This window comes from Chrysochloris asiatica, unplaced genomic scaffold (genome assembly GCF_000296735.1).
Source record: "Chrysochloris asiatica unplaced genomic scaffold, ChrAsi1.0 scaffold00028, whole genome shotgun sequence".
NCBI lineage: Eukaryota > Metazoa > Chordata > Mammalia > Afrosoricida > Chrysochloridae > Chrysochloris > Chrysochloris asiatica.
This window is the reverse complement of record NW_006408546.1, coordinates 153,881-177,056: the sequence shown is the minus strand read 5'-3', so window position 1 is coordinate 177,056 and position 23,176 is coordinate 153,881. Positions and strand designations below refer to the sequence as shown.

The 23,176-nt window shown below is 38.7% G+C and overlaps 1 protein-coding gene across 1 annotated transcript in view; it reads left to right on the top strand.

Annotated features, from left to right (window-relative positions):
* The window catches only part of PLCL2 (phospholipase C-like 2), a 247,028-nt gene that overhangs the window by 208,520 nt on the left and 15,332 nt on the right, over window positions 1-23,176 (top strand). Inside the window, exon 5 of the mRNA XM_006840000.1 lies at window positions 10,776-10,885. Within this exon, the coding sequence (XP_006840063.1) occupies window positions 10,776-10,885 (110 nt within the window). The remainder of the gene's footprint in view (window positions 1-10,775; window positions 10,886-23,176) is intronic.

The following is a 23,176-nucleotide window of genomic DNA, read 5'->3' as shown; positions in this document are numbered from 1 at the left end:
ATCCGATCCAGGTCACGTGGGTATCATTTGCAAGTGTCTTTCACTTACTTTAAACCAGAATTGAACTGAACTCTCATAGACATCTGACTATGGATTCTTCATTTGTCTTCTCTTGGCTGCTTGACAAGCTGTTATTTATTTTCTTGGTTCTCAAGTTCATTACCACAAAGGAATTTGAGTGGGTTTTCTCTTTGGTTAACATTCATGAAGAAAATAACCCTTAGCTTTTCCCTCAGAGTAGAAACTTTGGGTCATGGAGGGAGAGCAACGGAATTGTATGGTTTTTGGCACAGAAATCTAAGGCTCAAAAGTCATTTTTTCATCAAATGAGCAGCCACACCTGGCCCAGCCAGATCTGAGTGAGACCCTGCTGTTTGCTGCTTTCTGAACAGAATTTACCCCCAAGCTTTAATCCATTTTCCTGTGCTTTTGAGTGAATTTGTTTGTGTAGGGTCCTCACACCCTTCAAACTTTAATACCTTTAAACATGCCCTGTATGGGGGGACCTTGAAAAGTTCATGGGGAAAAATGGAATGAAAACATTTTCAACACACTTTTTGACACCCCCTCATTTATTAATGCTAAATAATATAGTAAGTTGCAGTTGCATAACGTGCCAAACTTTTCAAAGGTTATTTACCTAGTTAGTAAATAAGTTTTCAAGTAAACGCTACTAAAACTTATAAGGTGTCCATTTCTTTGGCTAGAATCAACTGTTAGCTCTTGACTTGGCAGCGTGGTTTTGAGTCAAGGAGTCATGGTTCCTTTCCTTCATGTCTTTTTTTTTTTTAAACAGCTGCCGTGAATGTTAAATGTCTTCCTTCAGTAAAATATGATCAAGGCCAGGCTTTATTAAGGCTGGAATAATGCTTCTGTGTTTAAATCAGATTATGAGGCACTCACTAATAAACAGAAATATAATTATTTGGTTAATCATGACGTTAAAATATACAAATTTACAGTGCAAATGGGATGGCCTAGCATTTGGAAGATCCTAGAAACATACAGAGAGATAGAACTTGCTTCTGAAAAGAAAAAAAAGATAAGCCATTCCTTATTCCCTCACTATTATTGGCTGGGTTTCTATTTCTAAAGCTGAAGATTGTTTTCACAGTGGGAATTCTTACCTCCATCACTAAGCAGCCACAGCAGAAACAGCAGAAGAGATCCTCCTCTCGTCCGCTTCCCCCAAGTATCTTCCTGGTAGCTTTCCATAGGCTCACCATGCAGAGCTCTGGCAGCATCTGCTGAGAGCCACCTTCTCTAAGCATATCAGAGCCTTTTTTGGTTTAAATCTGTAATTTGGTGGTGGTCGTTGGTGGTTATGTGCCGTGGAGTTGGTTCTGACTCATAGCGACCTTTACATAGTTTCTGAGGCTGTAAATCTTTATGGGAGCAGAAAGCCTCATATTTCTCCCGTGAAGTAGCTGGTAGTTTCGAACTGCTGATCTTGAGGTTCACAGGCTGATTTGTAACCATTGCACTACTGGAGCTCCTTATTATTATATTATTAAGTGCTGTTGAGTCAGTTCCGACCCATGGTGATCCTATATAGGATTTCCAAGGAGCAGCTGGTAGTACTTGAACAGCCAATCTTGTGGCCCAAATCGACTTTGCAGTCCAGCGCATTAGCCCACAGTGCCACACCAGGACTCCAGAGCTCCTTAGAAACTCTGAAATATTGATATTGCAGATTAAAGACATTTTTCCAGGACTGGTAAAATTCAAATTGTTTTCAGGGATGTGTCAGCTTTTTAGAGTAGTAGTTCATCACTGAAAACTGCTTGTATTTTAGCCTCTCTGTTCTGTCTTTGAAGATCTCTTCCCGCAGCACCCACTGGGCCCTGTGCGGGAAGAGTCCTTGGTTCATCTACTGAGGGAGTGATAGCAGCCACGTTCCATTCTTTACACTTGCTGAGAAAGAGAAGCTAGTTCTCCTAGTACCATAATCGTTTTTCTTATCCTTTTAAGAATTGTAAAGGAGGCGCCTAATAACCATCATTAAAAGCTTGCTTATGGGGATTATTCCCCAGCTCCCCTTCTCAAACTTGAGCTGCCACTAAATTATTGGCTGCATTTATAGGCAAAGAGAGAAACACTGATGATAATTAAGCAGGTGAAATGGAAAAAAAAAAAAAAAGAAGAATAAATATTTACTTTAGGTAAACCTATCAGTGCAGTTTATTAGGGGAGTTAACAAGAAGGCAGAATGGTAACGAATCTATGGTAGCTGGCCAGTAGCAACAACAGCAGCCAGATGTTGTTTCTAGGCATCCTGAGACCCAGTTCACACCAAAAGATGGTGACTTCGTCATGCTTGGTGCCTTTTCCTCTGATTTCTACTTCCTCTCTATCTGGGAAATTGTCCGAAGATAGGAGCTAAGCAGATAGACTTTCTTTAACTTCCCATATCCCCATGATCCAGTTCTACCATGTTGTTGTTGTTGAGTGCTCCTGAGAGTTCCAACTCATAGCGCCCTTGTTTAGGGTTTTCTAGGAGCACCTGGTGGGTTTGAACCCCTGACCTTGCAGTTATCTGTCCAGTGCTTACCCTACAGTTCCACACCAGGACTCCAACTCTACCATATTATCGTTTCATTTTCTATCTAGTTACCTAAGTGAAAACACATAATGGGATTCTTCAGTTTTTTCCAGAAATTTAAATTTATGTAATTTATTATTCTTACTGTATGTTGTAAGAGTAAATAATTCAAAATAATTACCAGTTATTTGTAGTTTTATTTTGTATAGTTTCACATTAGAATATATAGTCCTTATAGGCCTACTAAATCTCCCACATGTAATATTTGTTTCTTAGTACAAAGATCCTGATTGGATATTACACCTACAGAGTTTATATTGGAGTTGATTTTTTTAAAAGCAATTGCTATGTCTTCTCCAGTCATTCTTTAATGCTATTGCAATATTTGCTGGACTTGGGTCTCTAAAAGCAGCTCTTATATTCAAGGACAAAATTATAAAAGTTTTTTTGATGAAAGAGTTGCTCATGTATCACTTAGGCCTGTTTGCTGCTCATGCTCCTAAAAAACTCTGTAGTTTCTTAGAGTGTTCAGCATATGTAAGTCGTCAATTTTAGTGGGACTCAGAGCAGCATACATCAAATGACTTGCACATGGTGTGTGATCAATAAATGTTATTGACTTAACAATTAGTGTAATTACTTTAAGCATCAAGAATTACTTTCATTATCCAAAATGATGTGACCTTTTGTATCTCAGTGCTATGGATACTGACTGCTAACTATAGAAACAGAAAACTGTTCTGAAAAACCAACACTGATGAAATCTTAGCTAATAGTTCAATTTTACCACTTGAAGTATTCCTCAATATTCCTGATTGAGTTTTGTGTTAGGTACCTTTTAATAGAAGTAAAAACAAGGAAGCATACAAGAAAATATCTTGTTTAATATATAGATTATATGCAAATAAATCTATATGTGAGTTGGGCCAATCATTAAAAAAAAAAAAAAGACTCTTGACTATATTGCCTGCCTGCTTTCCTCCATCTTTCTTTCCTTCTTTCAGGTAGACAGTTAGCAGTATCTTAGATTTTTCAAAATGCCCCACTAACGGTGGTCCTCCTATATCTACTGGATATGTTCTCCATCTTCATCGTGACTTTCAACCTCTCTGCTTTATTTTTATTTTATTTTCACCATCTGACATTCTCTTTCTGTATGTTGTTGTTGTTGCTAAGTGCCGTCAAGTCGGTTCCGACCCATAGCAACCCTGTACAGGGTTTCCGAGGGTGTAAATCTTTACGGGAGTAGAAAGCCTCATCTTTCTCCCGCTCTCTTTCTATATAGGATATGCTTTATTGTCTATCTCCCCCACTGGAATGTAAGCTTTTGGTTTTCAGTCTGTTTTGGTCCCTGCTACATTTCAGGCCCTATAACAGTGCCTGGTGTGTACTAGACACTTAATGGGTGCTTGTATGACTGGATGGAGGCATGATATTACCATATGTGGAAACTTTTCACAATCATTCTTTAGAAATAGGATGCATAGCAATATTTAGACTAGCCCCCATGGTGACAAATCTGTATTATTTTGAGCATAGATTTGACTTTTGGAAACAACAAAAATTTGTTCAGGAATCCAAGCATGATGAATAACATAAATCATCAAACTTAGTAATATAATGTAGTTTTAAAATAGAAAATAACGTGTTATTTAAAAGTAATGAGTATGTCAGTAGCTTATTTTGCAGAAATGAAAAGTTCAATTCTCAAATCTATATGGAATTCCAAGGGGCTCTGAATAGCCAAAGCAATCTTGAAAAAGAGCAAAGTAGAAGGACTCACATTCCCGAATCTCAAAACATACTCTAAAGCTACAGTAGTCAGAACAATCTGGTACTGGTTTAAGTATAAACATGTAGACCAATTTAGTAGAATTATAAAGTAAGAAATAAAACCACACATCTATGGTCACCTGATTTTTTACCAAGGTGTCAAGGCCATTTAAGGGGAAAACAATAGTCTCTTCTATAAATGGTGTTGAGATAAGTGAATCTCCACATGCAGAAGGATAAAGTTGGACACATAGCTAACACCATGTTCAAAATATTAACACAAAATGGGTTGATGGCCTAAATATAATGACCAAAGCCATGAAACTCATAGGAGCAAACAGGAATAATGCTTCAAGACCCAATTTTTTTTTAAATGGTTTTTATTGTGGATTGAGTGAAAGTTTACAGGGCATATCATCAGTTTTACATTCAACAAATCAGACACCTTGTTTCATTACAATGATTATAATCCCCTCCATGTGCTATCAGTCAACAGAATTTCTCTCCATTCATTTTAGTTTTTGTGTAAAAACAAAAAACAAACAAACAAAAAAAAAAACCCCACTCAGGTATATATAATAATTTACACCTCCAAAGGTCATATTCTGCAAGTTGGCTTCCTGGCCACCAGCTCTTAGTCCCTCTCTTTCCATGAATCTAGAGTCCTCAGCCACTCCACCTCTTGATGGTCCTAGGGTCCTCTGTTCTTGGACTGTAAGATTAACCACTCCCCTGTTTTTGTTACAAAACTTCTACCTTTACAACTGTGAAAGTCGCAAATAGTCATGATAACAGTTATTCACTATTGAATCTTATGAGTCTTATCCCAGTCTCTTTTCACCAGACTCATCTAGACAAGATGATAGCTATTCAGTGGGAACTCTTTCTTCCCCCCATACTCTTAAACTCAACTCCCTCTTGAAACCTTGTAAGCCAGTCACTTCATGCCTTTATTTCCCCCTCATTTTAGGTAGCCAATGCCTAAGTTGACCGTCCCTATCCACCCTGTGCTTTATGTGAAGACGCCTTCCCTCTCTGTTGGTATTTAGAGTTACTACCTCCATGAGTATAGATCAGGTTCACCAAATTGTAGCAATTTACCCTTGTTTCCTTTATCGAAAACATTTCTTTTTTTTTTGTAATCTTCCTCTAGTCCAGTTCTGATTATCAAGCCATCGAGGCTAGGTCAAATGGGTTCTGTCTGCAAGTTTGGTTGTTCTGTGCATCTCCTTTATATGAGCTGGATGCTTCACTCTCAGCTCTAGCCCTCTGTGGCTATGTCCTTGTCCATGGGCTCAAGTGTTCCCAGGTCTTACCACACTTTGGACCAACCAGCCCTTCCTCTTCTCTCTCTTATCGCCACGTCAGTGGGAGTCAATGGATTGTGGTTGAATTCAGCCCATTTCTTCATTGCTGCCTTTCCCTCTCTTCCACTCACCAGTAGACCAGTGTGGTTGCCAGCAAACTTACATGCCTTTTCATATGTTCCCTTTGAGTTTCAGTCTTAAAGGGGAGTTTGTCCTGAAGGAACTTGATTACTTGCCTTGATGGCTTCCTGGTGAACAGCTTGCATATTCTTGTAGTAGCCAGTCATGCTGACATTTTTGTTTTGAGGTTTTCCAGATGATCTTTCTTTGAAGGTGTATCTTCTGTTGCTCTAGCTATTCCAGTCTGATGTGCTTGTTCTTGCTAGTGGGAACGTCCCACCTCATAAGGTTCTAGATGGGACTCAGGATTCCACCTAAGATTGTATACTCTGCAAAGGCTTTGCAAGAGGCCTATTTCACAGGGCAAGTTCTAGAGCCCCTTTTAGGTATTCCAATCAGTTATAGGCTGAAGACGGGCTTACAAGTTTTCTCTAATCATGTTTCCCAACATTCCTTTCTATTCCACACAAGTGTTTATTTTACAATAGTAGGCAAGTGAAGCCAATATTCATAAGACAGTCAAGCATTTTAATATTATTTCTCCTCTTCAAACTATGCCTAGACCCCTGTATCACAGAACCCTGGTGTTCCAAGGTTAAACATGCATTACTGTTTACCTCTGTCCCATTTAGGCCATGCAAACTTGTCTCAGTGTTCCCCTATCTATCTTGTTCTTCCATCCCCTCCCCTTCTTGTATTGCCCTCCCCAACACCCTAACTAAACCCCTCACCCCTAACCCCACTGTTGTGGTTACCTTATACTCCATTAACTCTTCCCTCCATTTAAGACAGTCTGTTTTATCCTGTAATCTACCTGACCTTCTCACCACCTGGATCTCTGTTCCTCTGTATTTACCTTCTTTCGCATTGTGATTGTTTTGATCATAGACTGACCTCCCGGATCCTCTGTTCTTATCATTTTATTCTGTTCTTGACTCTTCCATTTGTCGATTGAGTTCAGGGTAATGTTGCCATGTACGTCATTCTGTGGTTGTTGTGTGTTCTTGTTGGTTCTCAGTCCACAGAACTTCCTTTAGGATGTTTTTCATAGCAGAGTTGCCTTAGGCAAAATCCCTTAGCTTCTGTTTATCCTGGAATGTTTTAATTACACATTCATATTTGATGGACACCTTTGCTGGGTAGAGGATTCTTGGGTGGCGGTTTTTTTTCTTTCTTTCAGGGTTTTATATATGTTTCCCTATTGCCTTCTTGCTGGCATGGTTTCTGTTGAAAGATCCGAGCTTAGTCTGATTTGCTTGCCTTTGTGTGTTACACTTCTCTTTTCCCTAGCTGCTTTCAGGATTCTGTCCTTATCTTTGGTTTTGGAGAGCTTGATTATTATATGTCTTGGTGATTTTCTTTTAGGGTCTGTCCTTCCTGGGGTTTGTTGAGCTTCTTGAATGCTTATTTTTTGCTTTTCAGAATGTTAGGGAAATTTCTTCCAGCAGCTCTTCAACTATCTCTTCTGTAGACTTGTGTGATTCTTTCTGTTCCAGAATGCCAATAATTCTTAAGTTATTCCTCTTCATATTGTCCAACATGAATCTTAGTCCTTCTTCAGATTTTTTTATCCTTTTTTGTATTTGCTCTTCTATCTTAGTAGCGTTGAGAAATTTATCTTCTAGCTCACCAGTTCTGGCTTCTATCTCTTCAGTTCTGTTCCTTTGCCCTTTCAGTATATTGTACATTTTTTATATTCTATTATTTATCGTTTGGACCTCTTTCTGTAGGTTTTGAATTGTTTCCAATGCTGTATCTATTTTATTTGATTGTTTCTGTACTACTTTCCTGACTTCTTCCTTATTTTTCTCAACTCCATTTTATAGTGTTTTGATACATTTTACAATCATTTTTTCTGAATTCCTTCTCAGGCATTTCCAAAGCCTGCCCATCTTTCAGTATGGAGTGTAGGTCTGCTTCCAGCTCATTTGCCTCAGTCACTTTATCTCATTTCTGGACATGTGCTAATATGGTCGTCTGTTTCTGTTTTGGGGGCATATTCAGGAGTTATCTGTGGCCTTAATAGTTAGATGGGTATGTATTTTGGTATTTTTTATGCTTTCTGATTGCCTCCAGGTATTTGTGAACAGGAGATGGGCTTCCCTTTTCACTCTTCTTCTTGAGAAATTTCAAGATGCCACTGTTGGTCGTTTTGACGTAACTCAGGATTTAATTTTTGGCCTATTTCCTTTATAGTTTGCCAGTCCTGCTCCACAGTCCCCATTCAGGCCTTTTTCCTAGCAATAAAGAGTTCAGGGCTGGCTGTGGCCATTTTGCAGTACTGTTTGGTTTTAAATGGAAACTGTCACTTTAAATTTTGAGGAGGTCTATGTGCATGCCTAGTAGAAGCCTCCGGGGGCAAGGTTGGGGTGTCTACTTGCTTAGGCACCCCCTCTAGTTACCAGAATAGAGGTGTGCAGACAGTGAGAGACCAATGAACAGATACAAAAAAAGAGAAAAGAACAGAATGTCTACACCTTTATCTCCGCAGTTCTGTCAGGCATCCCTGGCTGCTCTGATCCTTCTCCTGCTTGGTCCCACCCAAGATGGTAGCTCTGGGAACAGCTGAGTGTCTTGAATTAGAAAGCATTGGATATCTTGCTTCTGCTGCAAATTCCCCTAGCTGTAAGCCTTCCAACCTTCTAAATATTCCTTTATATGTGGTTCAGAGTTCTGGGACCATCCCCTGTGCCTGCTTGGTGCAGTATTCTGTGTTGTTGCTGATGGAGCTCCTTACTGCATGTCTACCATCACAGCCATCTTGTTTGTTCTAAGACCCAATTTTTGACAATAAATTCTTCAGCTACCACACCAAAAGTTCAACCAACAGAAGACAAAACTGATAAGTTTATTTCATCAAAACTAAAAATGTATGTGTGTCAAAGGAATTTAACAAAATATGAAGAAACAACTCACAGCATAGGAAAAATATATATTTGATAAAAAGTTTCATATCGAGAATATATAAAGAATACCTACAACTCAACAATAAGGGAAAAAAACACCCAATTTAGAAATGGGCAAAGGACTTTAATAGATATTTCACCAAGACAATAAACACATGAAAAGATGTTCAAAGTCCTATGTAGAAAAATTAGAGCCCTCATCCATTGATTGTTGGAATATAAAATGATATAGTCACTGTGGAAAGCAGTTTGGAAATTCCTCAAGAAGTTAAACGTAGAATTACCATATGACCTAGGAATTGCACTCCAAGGGATTCAAACAGATATATCTACACCAGTCTTCACTGCAGCATTCACAATTGGCAAAAAGTTGAAACAACCCATCTAGCAAATGATGAATGGATAAAAATAACTGTGATATATCCATACCATAGAATATTATTCAACCTTAAAGAGAAGTTCTGATACATGCTGTGACATAGATGAAGCTTGATGAAACATTGAATAAAATAAGGCGGAGAAAAGGACAAATGCTGTATGACCCCACTTATATGTCATACTGTGAAAAGACCAATACATAGAGGCAAAAGTCAATTTGTGGCTCCCAGGGGCTGAGGGAAAGGGGGGAATAGAGGATCACTACTGAGTTTCTATTTGAGCGTAATGACAAACATTTAAAAAATAGATAGTGATGATGGTTGTGCAATATGGTGGCTGTAATGAATGTCACTGAATTATACACTTAAACATTATTGAAATGGTAAATGTTTAGTTACATATTTTTACCACAGTTTTTCTTTTTTTAAAAAAAACATGAGTGTGATTTTGCATGTCTGAATCAAAGGAATTTTAGCAGGAGGGCATCAAAGCTGTTTTGTGCCCAAAGACATTGCTGCAGTGAGGAGCCTCTTGAGGCTTTCTGCTCCTGTAAAGATTTACAGCCTCGGAAACCCTGTACAGGGTCGCTGTGAATCGGAACTGACTCCACGGCACATAACCACTACCACCAGAGAATATTCATGTGTAAATCCTGGTAAAAGTCATAATATAAATGCAGAGTTAGGGAACATGGTCTTTCTCCCCAGCCCCTGTCATTTACAATTTGCCTGGTATCTGACCTAAGATTGACACACAAAAAAGTACACCATTTTTCATTCTTCATCCCTTGTTGCCAACATTACATCCTGCATTGTACAGAAACCTACTTTTGCACGTTTAGGGAGGTGGTGCTGTAGGAGAAGCATAAAGTTGTTTGAAATACAGGGTTGGAGGTTCAAACCTTCCAGCCGTTCCTCTGAAATCCTAGACAGGGTCGTTATGACTTGGAACCAACTTGATGGCACTTAACAACAACAAACCTGACTGAAACTCCAAAGACCTGGGGTCTGGTTTCAGCTCTTCCTCCTACTACCTCTACAGACTTTGATCTCTGAAACTTGTTGAGACTCGTCTTCCTCATCTCTAAAATCATATTCACCTTGTCTACCTTTAAAACCATGAAGAACTACTACTGATCTTTACGATGCCTTCCACCTTGCGGACATTAGGAATTTTCAGCATTTCTCCCCCTGGCACCTGCTAAAAATTTAGTTTCCATATTAAATTTGTGTATGAGCTCATAAGCTTTATTTTTCAATTAATAAATTGGGTAATGTCTGGTCTAGAAGCCAGACAAGCACTCCAAATCTTGGTACAAAGTGGAAGGGTTTTTGCAAGCACAGACACAAGAGGAACATTGATTGACACTGTACTGGGAGAATTTCAGACTTTTCTTCCTTATTTGGAACTAAGGGAAAATTTTTAAACTTTGTTAAACTGAGCAGGCAAATCCTAATTGGTTGGTTTAGGTTTCTGTTTCTTGGAGAATTAACTGATTGGTTTGTGTTTCAGCTCTTGGAAAGGAGAAACTTACTTAAATTTCAGTTTGAACAAGCAACTTAATCTTGGGTCTAGTATATAGCCAGATTAAGCATTATACCTTCTTAAATAGGCACATTTATGAAATGCCACTGGAGGTTAGAATCGTTTTCAATGTACCTAAAAAAACAATCGATGTTACTGGTTCATTGCCACAGATTTGATGGGGAAATAATATATTTCTTTCCTTTTTTAAATAATGTCTTTCAGCCATGGAATTCCACGAACACTTGCACAGCATAGGCACAAAGGAAGGTCTGAAGGAAAGAAAACTACAAAAAGCAGTGGAGAGCTTTACCTGGAATATTACCATCTTAAAGGTACCTGGCAGAGTTCTTTCTAATGCTGCTGATTTTGCAAGTATTCTTCATGCATGTATCTTCCTCTCAGAATGATATCTCCTGCGTTGTACATTACCAGAAAATTCAGGTTATAACATGTTTACAGAAATCAAATGAAGAACTATGCCTTCCAAAGGTCAATGTGGATAGGAGGTAAAGCATGGGAGTTTTTAATGTGGGCGTATTGCAAATTCTGGTAGAAAGAGAATGGACCTCACTATTTGAAAGCATTTTAAAGTTCATAAATGTCAGTTGCTATATGTGAAGCAGAAAATATTGATTACAAATGAATGATTGGGAATTTAAAGATTCTAGATACCTAGCCTTGGTTCAACACTTTAAAACACAATCACAACCTTAGTATTAACGTGGTGTTGCTAGGTGCCGACAAGGTGCTTCCAGCTTATACCCTAAGTATAACAGAATGAGAAGCTGCTTCATCCTGTGTCATCCTCACAGTTGTAAGTATGTTTGAGCCCATTGTTGTAGCCACTGAGTCAGTCCATCTCTTTAAGGGTCTTCTTAAAGCATGATGTCCTTCTCCAGGGATTGGTTCTTCCTCGTAACAGTCTCAAGTAAACCAGAGTCTCACCATCTTGGCTTCTAGGGAGTATCCTGGTTGTACTTACCCCAAGACAAATTTGTTGCTTCTTCTGACAGCCCATGGTATATGCAGCATTCAAAGCCAAATATACCATTTCTTTTTTTTTTTTTTTAATGATGTAAACATCTTTACTTATATCTAAGTTGTATTACAAATATATTAGATTCCTTCCTTGTTAGAAAGTAAGTATAAGTTTTGAAAAGGAATGTTTTATAAATGTTTTTAGTTTTATTGATACCACACACACACATACATACTTATAACAATTTAGATAGTTTGCAGTGACAGGTAAGATCTAAATTCTGGGAACCAGAAACCTAATTATTTCAAGTTGAATAATCCTGTTTACCAGAATCACTCATTTCAAGAGAGAAAAATGCAATTGTTTTTACCTTTTTTTTCTTGATTGCATTAATCATTGTGTTATAATATTCCTATTAAATTATATACAAGTTCTTATTTCCACATCACAAAGTTGAAACAGCTGGACATTTATTTCTTCATCAAATAGAAGAAAACGCATACCCCCTGCCGACCCCTGACTATCCGTGTATGTGGAGACTCTTTCTACAACAGTCAGTCTGCAGTTTTCTCATTACTCTTCAATTTGGGCAAAAAAGAAAAATATGAGACAGAAAAAGTTCTCACACTTCAGACTTTGTGATAGACATGGGTGGTCTATTGTAAAATTAGTTTTTCTCCATGTTACTCGTGTTACTGTCAGTTTTTGACAGGATAAAGACTTTAGCAATCCCTCATGTTTGTATTCTGTTTCTAAGGTAAGGAGTTGACAGGGTGTGTGCTTAAGAAGAGAGGGTTTAGACATTAGAATTCTAGCTCACAGCTCCTGGGATATGTTGGAGCAATTACCCCACCATGTTCTTCCTCTTTGTGGTCTCTGGGACATCAAGAAAGAAGGCAGTGATCCAGGGATGGCAGAGGGTCATAATGCCAATAGCTGCCTATATTGTTATCAAATTTTCTGCTGCCAGGGATTTGAACTAGCTCAATCCTGTTCAGTCCTTTACTGAGAATTTGTATTTCTACTTCAGTTATAGTGACTCGGAATGTACTTTTTTTAAAAAAAAGTTTTTATTGCAAATTGAGTGATAGTTTACATGGGAGTACATCAGCTTTACACTCATCTGGTCGTATTCCATTTCACTGCAATGGCAATGACTACAATCCTCTCCATGTGTCATCATTCAACAGCATTTGTTTCTATTCCCTCTGTTTTTTTGTTTTGTTTTGTTCTGGGTGTACACCAAAGCACTCAGGAATATATAATCATTCAAACAACCAAAGGACATACCCTGTAAGCCTGCCCACCAGCCGCCAGCACACAGCCCCTTTCTCTCCATGAGCCTAGAGGTCCCAGCCACTCCATCTTAACATGTCATCATGTCTGCCTCCATCTCTGGCATCTCTGCTTCTCTGGATAGGGTCCCACACTCCTCTCTTCTTCCTTGATAGTCCCAGGGTCCACTGCTCCTGAACTGCAAGTTCAACCACTCCCCTCCTTTTGTTACAAAATGTCTACCTTTACATGTGCAACAATCACAATCAGTCCTGATAATAATTATTCAATATTGAACCACAAGAGTCTTATCCCCATCTCCTTTCACCAGCCCTATCTAGACAGGTTGAAAACCATTCAGTGGAGATTCTGCCTTCCCCTGCACCCTCTGAAACAAAACTCCCTCTTGAAAACTTGTAAACCAGTCACTTCATGCCTTTATAGCCCCCACCACCATCACTTTGGGTAGCCAATGTCTAAGTTGCCCTTCCCTGTGAATCTTGTGTACAGAGGGGGTGGGAATGATCCTTGCTGTGAGGATTTGTTCCCTCTTTTAAGCTACTACATCCATAAGTATAGGTAGAGGATTACACTTTTTTATCTTCTTTCTTCCTCTAGTCAAGTTCTGACCATCCAGCCACTGAAGCTAGGTCAAATGGGTACTCTCTGCAAGTATGGGTGTTCTGGTGCATCTCCCTTCACTATGTATAAGCTGGATGCTTCACTCTCCACTCTAGTCCTCTGTGACTATGTCCCTGTCCATGGGCTCAGGAGTCCTCAGGTCTCACCATACTGCTGGCCAACCAGGTCTCACTCCAGGTTGACGAGAGTCTATTGAATGTGGTCAGACTCAGCCCATGTCTTCATTGCTGCTTTTCCTCCACTTCCCCTTGTCGGTAGATCAGCATGGTTGCTAGCAAGATTACATGTTTGATTTTCAGTCTTGGAAAGGGGTTTGTCCTGAAAGGACTTGATGGCATGACTTGATGGCTCCCTGGTGAACAACTTGCTTGTTCTTGTGGTAGTCAGTCAGACTGCTGTTTTTGTTTTTGACTTTTCCTGCTGGTCTTTCTTTCAAGAAGTATCTTCTGTTCCTCTAGCTGCTGCAGGCTGGTCCATTTCCTCTTCAGTCTTCCTTTTTTCATTGTCCATTTTTTGCCTACATGTGAGGTGATAAAAAGACCATGGCTTCCCTCAAGACAAACCCCCCTCTAGGACTGAAACTCAAAGGGAACACATGAGCAGCCATGTAAGTTTGCTGACAACCACGTTGGTCTACTGGTGAGTGAAAGAGGGAGCAATAAAGAGATGGGCTGAGTTCAGCCACGTTCCATGGACTCCCGTTGACCTGGAGATGAGAGAGATAAGAGGTAGGGCTGGTTGGTCCAAAGTCTAGTGAGACCTGGGAACACCTGAGCCCATGGACAAGGACATAGCCACAGAAGGCTAGAGCTGAGAGTGAAGCATCCAGCTGATAGGAAGTGAGGGGAGACGCACAAAAACACCCAAACTTACAGATAGTACCCATTTGACCTAGCCTCAATGGCTTGATGATCAGAACTCGACAACAGGAAGATAATTTAAAAAAAAAAAAAATGTTTTGGATAAAGGAAACAAGGGTAAATTGCTACAATTTGATGAATTTGACCTATACTCATGGAGATAGTAGCTCTAAATATCAACAGAGAGGGAAGGAGTCTTCACATCAAGTATCAATGCTATCCCTTCGGTTCACAGGGTAGATAAGGATGGGCAAGTGTAGGATACTAAACACTGGACTGCTAACCACACGATCGGTGGTTCAAACTCACCAATTATTCTTTGAAAAACCCTATACGGGTCATTATAAGTCAGAACCAACCATATGGCACTTAACAACTACAGTAATATACAGACTGAGTAAGTATGGTGAAAGGATATAACCCTGGATCCTTTTTTTATTTTAAATAGTGCAACTTCCCATTGTTTTGTTCAAATGACTGTCTCTTGGTCTATATACAGGTTCCACATGAGCAAAATTAAGTGTTCTGGAATTCCTATTCTTCAGAATGTTATCCATAATTTGTTATGAGTCATACAGTTGAATTCCTTTGCATAGTAAAAACTCAGGTAAACATCTTTCTGGTATCCTCTGCTTTTAGCCAGGATCCACCTAACATCAGCAAGGATCTTCCTTGTCTTACTTCTTCTAGATTTGATTTGAATTTCTGGCAGTTTACAGTCAGTGTGCAGCTACAGCCCTTTTTAAATTATCTTCTGGAAAAATTTACTTGCATGTATTCTTACTGATACTGTTTTATAATATCCACCTTCCATTGGATCATTTCTTTAGAATGGGCATAAATCTCTTCTAGTTGGTTGGCTAGGTAGTTGTTTTCCTTTTTTGTTTTTTCGAACGCTTCCAGTGTTGCATCTGTTTGTTGAAGCATCGTCATTGGTATTCTGACCATTTCTGGATTCTCAGTTTTCAACAAGGCTTTCAGTGCAGCTTTGCCATCTACCTTAAGAAACACTGGTTTGCTACCTCCTCAAATAGTTAAATATCAGCAGCCAGTAGTTTTTGGTACAAGGATCTTGTGTATTCTTTCCACCTTATTTTGATCCTTCATGTATCATAGAATTTTTTTTTTTTTTTTTTACACATAGAATCCTTCAGTATTGCGACTCAAGGTTTGAAATTTTTCTTTCAGTTTTTCAGCTTAAGAAATGTTGGTTGTGCTTTTGTTTTTTTAACTCTGAGTCTTTTTCATATTTCATTAAATTACTTTACCTAGTTTTCTGGAGCTGCTTTTTGAGAGATTCTGTTCAATTCTTCTACAATATCACTTTTTCAAATTGCTTTAGCTGCTCTATGTTCAAGAGCAAGCTTCCAAGTCTCTTCTCATCTCCATTTTGGTATTTTCTTTCTTCCTATCTTTTTAATGACCTTTTGCTTTCTTCATGTGTGATTTCCTAGATGGTACCCCGCCACTTGCCTGGTGTTCAGTCATTAGTGTTCAGCACATCAAATCTGCTGTTGAGATGGTCTCTACTTTCAGGCAGAATATACTCGAGGTCATTTGTGCTTTGACTCTTATGGACTTGTTTTCGTTTTCTTTAGCTTTAACTTGAACTTTCATATGAGCATTTGATGATCTTTTCTCTAGTTGGCCCTTGGCTTTGTTCTGACAGATAATACTAAGTTTCTGCATCTTCTCTTTCCCCAGACATATTCCATCTGGTGAGGTCTGTGTGTATAATTGTCCTTTATGGGACTGACGAAGATTTTTTCATGGAAAGGTTGTTGGTCTTGCAAAATTCTATCCTTTGCAATGTGATCTCTAGCATCATTTGAATCAGTCACCAAGGCCATATTTTCCAATTATTGAACTTTCTTTGTCTCAAAATTTTGCATTCCTGTCACCCATAATTATCAATGCATCTTGATTGCATGTTTAATCAATTTCAGACTGTAGAATTGGTATAATCTCCAATTTCTTTTTTAAAAATTTTTGCATTAGTAGTTTTGCATAAATTTTAATAATAGCCATAGTAACTGCTCTTCCCTATAAGTGTATGGCTATTATCCTAGCACTGACAGCATTATTCTTCAGGATAGATCGTGAAATGTTCCTTTTGACAATGAATACAGCACCATTCATCTTTAGTTTGCCACTCCAGCATAGTAAACCATATGATGGTCTGATTCAAAATGACCAGTACCAGTCCATTTCAGTTCATTAATGCCTAGGTTATCAGTTTGGTGGGGTTTTTGTTTTTGCTTTTTGATAACTTCCAGTTTTCCTTTGTTCTTTCTTCCCTTATGTCATTTCAGTTACTAATGGATGTTTGCATCTGTTTCTTCTTGTTTTGAATCATGCTACCTCAGCAAATGAAGGTTCCAAAAGCTTACTGCATCCAAGCCATTAAAGTCAACTCTACATACCTTGAACAGGCAGCTCTTTCCCAGTAATATTTTGAGTGCCTTCCAACCTGACTCATCTTTCAGCACTATCAGAAAATGTGCTGCAGCTGTCCATACGATTTTCACTGGTTACATTTTTTAGGATTTTTTTCCAAAAGTAGATAACAAATCCTTCTTCCTATTCTGTCTTAGTCTGGAAGTTCTGTTGAATCCTGTCCAATACTGGTGACCCTGTTTTTATTTTCATAGCTTCTAACATCACAGCATAAGGCAGCCTGACAGGTGGTTACCAATTTTTATGCAGATAGCACAGATATTAATCTTTTTTGTATTTTTGAGGTGTTTTTTTTTTTTTTCACTAGCATAGTGATATTGAAAATATCTTGTGTACTTGGCATAAAAATGTATAGCATGCACATTACTTTTGTAAGAATACAGTCGTGTCAATATGCTATGAGAAAAATAAGAAAGAGCTTTGTGGGGCATGTCATTGTTGTTATTACTGTTGAATCCGTTTAGACTCAACAGTGACCCTGTATAGGGTTTCCAAGGAGCTGCTGGTGGGTTCAAACCACCAACCTTGTGGTTGGCAGTCTAGTGCTTATCCTACAGCACCACACCAGGACTCCAAAAGGAAATATCCCTTGCAAGAAATTTTCACTCAAGAGAGAAGTCATCTTTATCTATTCATTGTTGTTGTTGTGAAGTGCCATCAAGTCTGTACTGACCCATAGCAACCATGTGTAGGGTTTCTGAGGAGCAGCTGGTGAGCTTGAACCACCAACCTTGCAGTTCAGATGGCTTTGCAGTCTGGTGTATTAACCCACAGTGCCACACCAGGACTTCTTATGTATACATAGATGTATTTTTACCATAATGTAATATGTATATATTCTTTTCTTTCTTTTTTTTTTGAGTTCTGGCATGGCACTGTAGGATAAACACTCGGCCACAAGGATGGTTTGAACCACAAGGTCGACAGTTCAAACTCACTAGCCACTTAGGAAACCGTATACAGAGTCACTATGAGTCAGAACCGACTTGACAGCACTTAACAACAATGATATATATTTATTAAAGAAAACTTCAAAATAACAATAAGCAAAGATAAATGTAGTCCCAGCATCCAGAGACAACTACTGTTGGTATTTTGCTGTATATTTTTCCCCAGTTGTTTTTTTTTTAATTTTAGCTGTGGCGTCCGGGTGTGACACTATAGGATAAACACTGAACTGCCAACCACAGGCTCAGCAGTTTAAGCCCAGCCGCTACTTGAAATCCCTATTCAGTGTTGCTGTGAGTCAGAACTGACTCAATGGCACTTAACAATGATATATGTAACATGCTTTATAAAATAATGTATATGTACCTTGAAACTTTTTCAAATTTTGTCTTCTTCTTAGTCTTGGAAAGTGAATAGTAAAAGCCAGAGAAGTTATTTCACTCTGCATCTTAGACAACTAAATGTAAAACGAGGCTCTAATATCTACCCTCCAAACTCTGTTTGGTTGAATTCAAAACTATAAAGACGTTATCAGCAGTTGCCTCTTTTAATTTCCTTGTTCCCCCTCAAGCTAAGAGATCCATCCTGGCAGCTGACAACAGTTTTCTGATTTGATTTAATAAAGCGTTCCAAAGCCAGCTCACTTGCATTTTCTCACGTTAAAACCCCTACTCATTTTTATAATTAAAATCATTTTCTTGACTTCTTCAAACACTTCCCTTCCTACACATGTACTTTTTTATCTCGAAATCTTCTGCTTAGGATTTAGCTCTGATGATTTGCAGTGCAATAAATAGCAGGCATAAGAATTTACAATGAAAAGGAATTTTGGCTCTACAGCTAACTTGCTGACTCACTCCAGACCAGAGGTAACGGTACACTACAAATTTCTTGCAAATCTCAAGAAAAAGCATCACAGGAGTTTAATCCCTGTGATAGGAACAAATGCTCACATATATTTTATTAAAGGCAAAAAACAGATTTAGTCACCAAAATTTTACCTGTCAGCTAGTCTTTCTATTTCTCAGTGGTCCATGGAACCAACAGCATTAGCATCACCTTGGAGCCTGTTAGAATTGCAGAATACCAGGCTTTACTGCCTGCATACTTACTGAATCAGAATCAATATTTTTATAAGATCCCCAGATGATTCACACGCACATCAAAGTTTGAGAAATACTGGGCTCAGAGCCACAGCAAATGGGAACCTAGTACATATATTAATGAAAAGCAGCTGATAGAAAGTAGTGTAACAGATTTTAGCAATAAGTACTTGAGCCAAATAGCTACTCTGAGGAAACCTACTTCCTATTGAATTATGTCCAGGCAAAGAGAATGAACACTTCAGATTTACATTCACGTGGAAAGAAATGCATAGGAGGGGATGATAGATCTTTCTGATCTTGGGGGGATAATTTGCCTCAGATAGGGTTTGAGAATGGTAGAACCTAAGTGAGGAATGGGGAAGAATAGAAGACGTATGTGTCATTTCTCTGTAATGAAAGGGAATTTTCTTATTCCTGTACTTTGCAGATTTAAACTTTTGTTTGGAAGAATTCATTCCCTGTGGGAGTCTTGAACATAAGCTTGCGTCAGAGTTTAGCATCCAGCATGTTCTTAAAAGGAGGGAATAGGATTCCTTGAGTTCTTCCCACCACTCTTTCTTTACAGTCAGCTTGGAGAGGTGGCAGCCCTCCAGTGCTGCATGTGGTGTGCAGTAAACTACGGGTACCCTTACAGTGAACGCTGGGAGTCCTAGGGAGGGTTTCAAATGACCCCAAATGTGTAGAGAGGAGGCAGACATGCTGAGAGAGTCCTGAAACAGGGGCAAGTGTGTAGGAACTGCCTGGAGTACTTTAAGATGCAGACTCTGGAAAGCTACTGGCTCAGAAACTCTGGAGGTCGACCCCAGGATCTGCTTGTTAAGGAAGCATCTCAGGAGGTTTTGAGAAACAATTCAGAATTTGATTATCACTGCCTAGAATCACATCTGAAATAGCTTTCCTTCTCCCATCATCCCATTTGTTAAAACAATACAGGAGGTATTATAGGGTGACCAGCTGTCCTGGTCATGGGACTTTCCCAGGTAAACCAAAGACTTTTTATCAGACTGAGAGGAGACCCAGGCTGTCCATCCCAATTTTTATGGCTCTTTACTTTGTTCACTTAGATTTTCAAATTTTGATAATTTTTATGTAAAAGAAATTAATAAAGAAATGAAGCCATCCATGTTTATCATGCCCAGAATTATCCACTATTGTCGTTGTGATTTCTAGTCATTTTTTTCCCTTGAATAAAGATCATTCACTTGTTTTTGTTCTCATTATAAAGAACTTTTTTCTGTGTCGAAAGATAAGTTTGTAAGTAACCTCAGATTCTGCTTCTGAGAAAGTACCACTTTTCAACTAAGTTAACCTTATTCCAGACCCCTTCCTATACACTTTCATCTGATGGGTCAATGGAAATCAACAAGAGTAAGCCAGAAAGTATTGCTACAAAATCATTAAAAACCTTTATTTAACAAAAATATCAAAATGTGAAGTTTTGTTTTTCACCATGTCTTCCATCTAGGGCTATGCACTTCACTTCTAAAGGCACTGTTTCCATCTCTCTATCCGTTCTCTGAAGAATGCAGTGCTCTTTGAGATGGCTTTTCTGCAATGAATTAAAGAGCACTTGAAAGCCATGGTTTTGATTGACCTTTTTAAGGCACCCTAAAGAAACAAACCACCACTCGCCTGTCAGTTTGTTGTATTTGGTAGCTTTCATGATGATGTGATGCTGGAGGCTGTGCCACCTGTATTTTAAAACCAACAGAGTCACCCATGGTGAACAGGTTTCAGACAAACTAGAAAGGAGGAGAGGCAGATTACTTCTGAATGTTTAGCCACTGAATAGCAGAGGAACATTGTCAGACACGGTGCCAGAAGATGAGCCCCTTAGGTTAGAAAGCACTCAAAATATGATTGGGGAAGGGCTGCCTCAGCACAGTAGAGTTGACCGCGATGACACAAATAGAGTAACACTTTCAGGACCTTCATTTGCTGATGAGGCCCAGCTAAAACTAACGAGAAATGATTGCAAACATCAATTAATAATCAGAACACGGAATGTACAAAGTATGAATCTAGGAAAATTGAAAGTTGTCAGAATGAAACAGAACACATAAAGCTCAAAGTCCTAGACATTAGTGAGCTGAAATTGACTGGTATTGGCCATTTTTAATCTAACAATCACATGGTTTACTATGTGGAGAATGACAAATACAAGTGGAATGGTGTCTCATTCACCATCAAAAAGAACATTTCAAGATCTATATTGAAGTACACTGCAGTCTGTGATAGGATAATAGCCATATACCTACAAGGAAGACTGGAACTCTTGGTGTGGTGTTATAGAATCAGCACTGTACTGTGAACCATAAAGTCAGCAGTTCAAAACCATCAGCTATTCCCTATGCAGAATTGCTATGAGCTGAAGCCACTCAATGGCACTAAACAGCAACAACAAAGGAAGGCCTGCTAATACCACTAATATTCAAATTCATCCACCAACCACTAAAGCCAGTGATAATGAAACTGAAGAATTCTGCTAGCTGCTTCAATCTGAAATTGATCAAGCATGTAATCAAGATATATTGATAACTACTGGTGATTGGAATGTGAAGGTTGGAAACAAAGAGGAAGATACGTAGTTGGAAAATATAGCCTTGGTGATAGAAATTATGCTGGAGATTACAGTATAGAATTTTGCAAAACCAGTGACTTACTCATTGCATGTACCTTTTATCAACAACATAAAAGGCAGCATGGACACATGGACCTCACCAGATGGAATACACAGGAATCAAATTGACTGCATCTGTGATAAGAAACCATGGAAAAAGCTCAAAACAAGGCCATGGACAGACCTGGGAACAGACTATCAGTTGCTCGTGTGCAACTTCAGGTTGAAGCTGAAGAAAATTAAATCGAGCCCACGAAACCCAAAATATGACCTTGAACATATCCCACCTAAGTTTAGAGACCATCCCCAAAACAAGTTTGATATGTTAGACACTGATGTCTGAAGACCAGAAGAGGTGTGGGGTGACATCAAGAGTGTCACACAGGAAGAAAGCAAAAAATTATTAAAAAGACAAGAAAGAAATAAAAGACCATTGGATGTCAGAAGAGATTCTGAACTGAGTCCTTGAGTGTAGAGATATTAAAGTGAATGGAAGATATGAGTAAGTAAACACGGTGAACAGACAATTTCAGGTATTATAATGAAAGGCAAGAACACACTCAGGATTTCTCAAGCTGAGAAAAACTGAAGGAAAAATTCAAACCTCTTTGCAATATTGAAGAATTCCATGGGTAAAATATTATATGATGCAGAAAGCATCAAAAGAAGGTGGGAGGTAGGTATTCACAAAGTCACTGTACCAAAAAGAAATAATCATGTTCAAACATTTCAAGAGGTAGCACATGATCAAGAGACCAATAGTGTTTTAGAAAGCCACCTAAGCTGCACTGAAGACATTGGTGAAAAACAAGACTCTAGGAATTGACAGAATACAAATTGAAATCTTTCAACAAACTGATAAAACACTGGAGGTGCTCACTTAATTGTGCCACGAAATTTGGAAGACAGCTACTTGGCCAACCAATTGGAAGAGATCCATATTTGTACCCATTCCAAAGAGAAGTGATACAATGGAATGTGGAAATCACTGAACAATATCATTTGCATCACATGCAAGTAAAATTTTGCTTGAGATAATTCAAAAACTGCTGCAACAGTATTTCAACAGAGAACTGCCAGATATTCAAGCCAGATTGAGAAGAAGACATGGAACAAGGGATATCATTGCTGATGTTGATAGGTCTTGGTTGAAAATAGATAATACCAGAAGTCAGTTTACTTGTGCTTTATTGACTATGCAAAGGCTTTCAATTCTGTGGATTATGACAAACTGGATTCCAGAACACTTAATTGTGCTCATGAGAAACCTTTACATAGACCAAGAGGCAGTCATTTGTACAGAACAAAGGAATACTGAATGCTTTAAAATAAGGAAAGGTGTGTTCCAGGAGTTTTATTCTCTCACCATACTTATTCAGTCTGTGTTGTTGTTGTTGTTAAGTACCTTCAAGCCTGTTCCGACTCACAGCGAACCTGTATAGGGTTCCTGAGGAGCAGTTGGTGGGTTTGAACTGCCAGTCATGTGATTCACAGTCCGGTGATGATCCTACAGTGCCACACCAGGAATCTATTCAGTCTCTGTATGACAAGCAAATAATTTGAGAAGATGATTATATGAAAATGTGGCATCAGGATTGGAGGAAGACTCATGACAAATGTGATATGCAGATGTTACAAATTCGCTATATGGAAGCAAAGAAGAAGAAAATACTTGCTGTTGAAGACCACCCAGTATGAATTGCACCTTAATGTAAAGGAAATAAAAATACTCACCA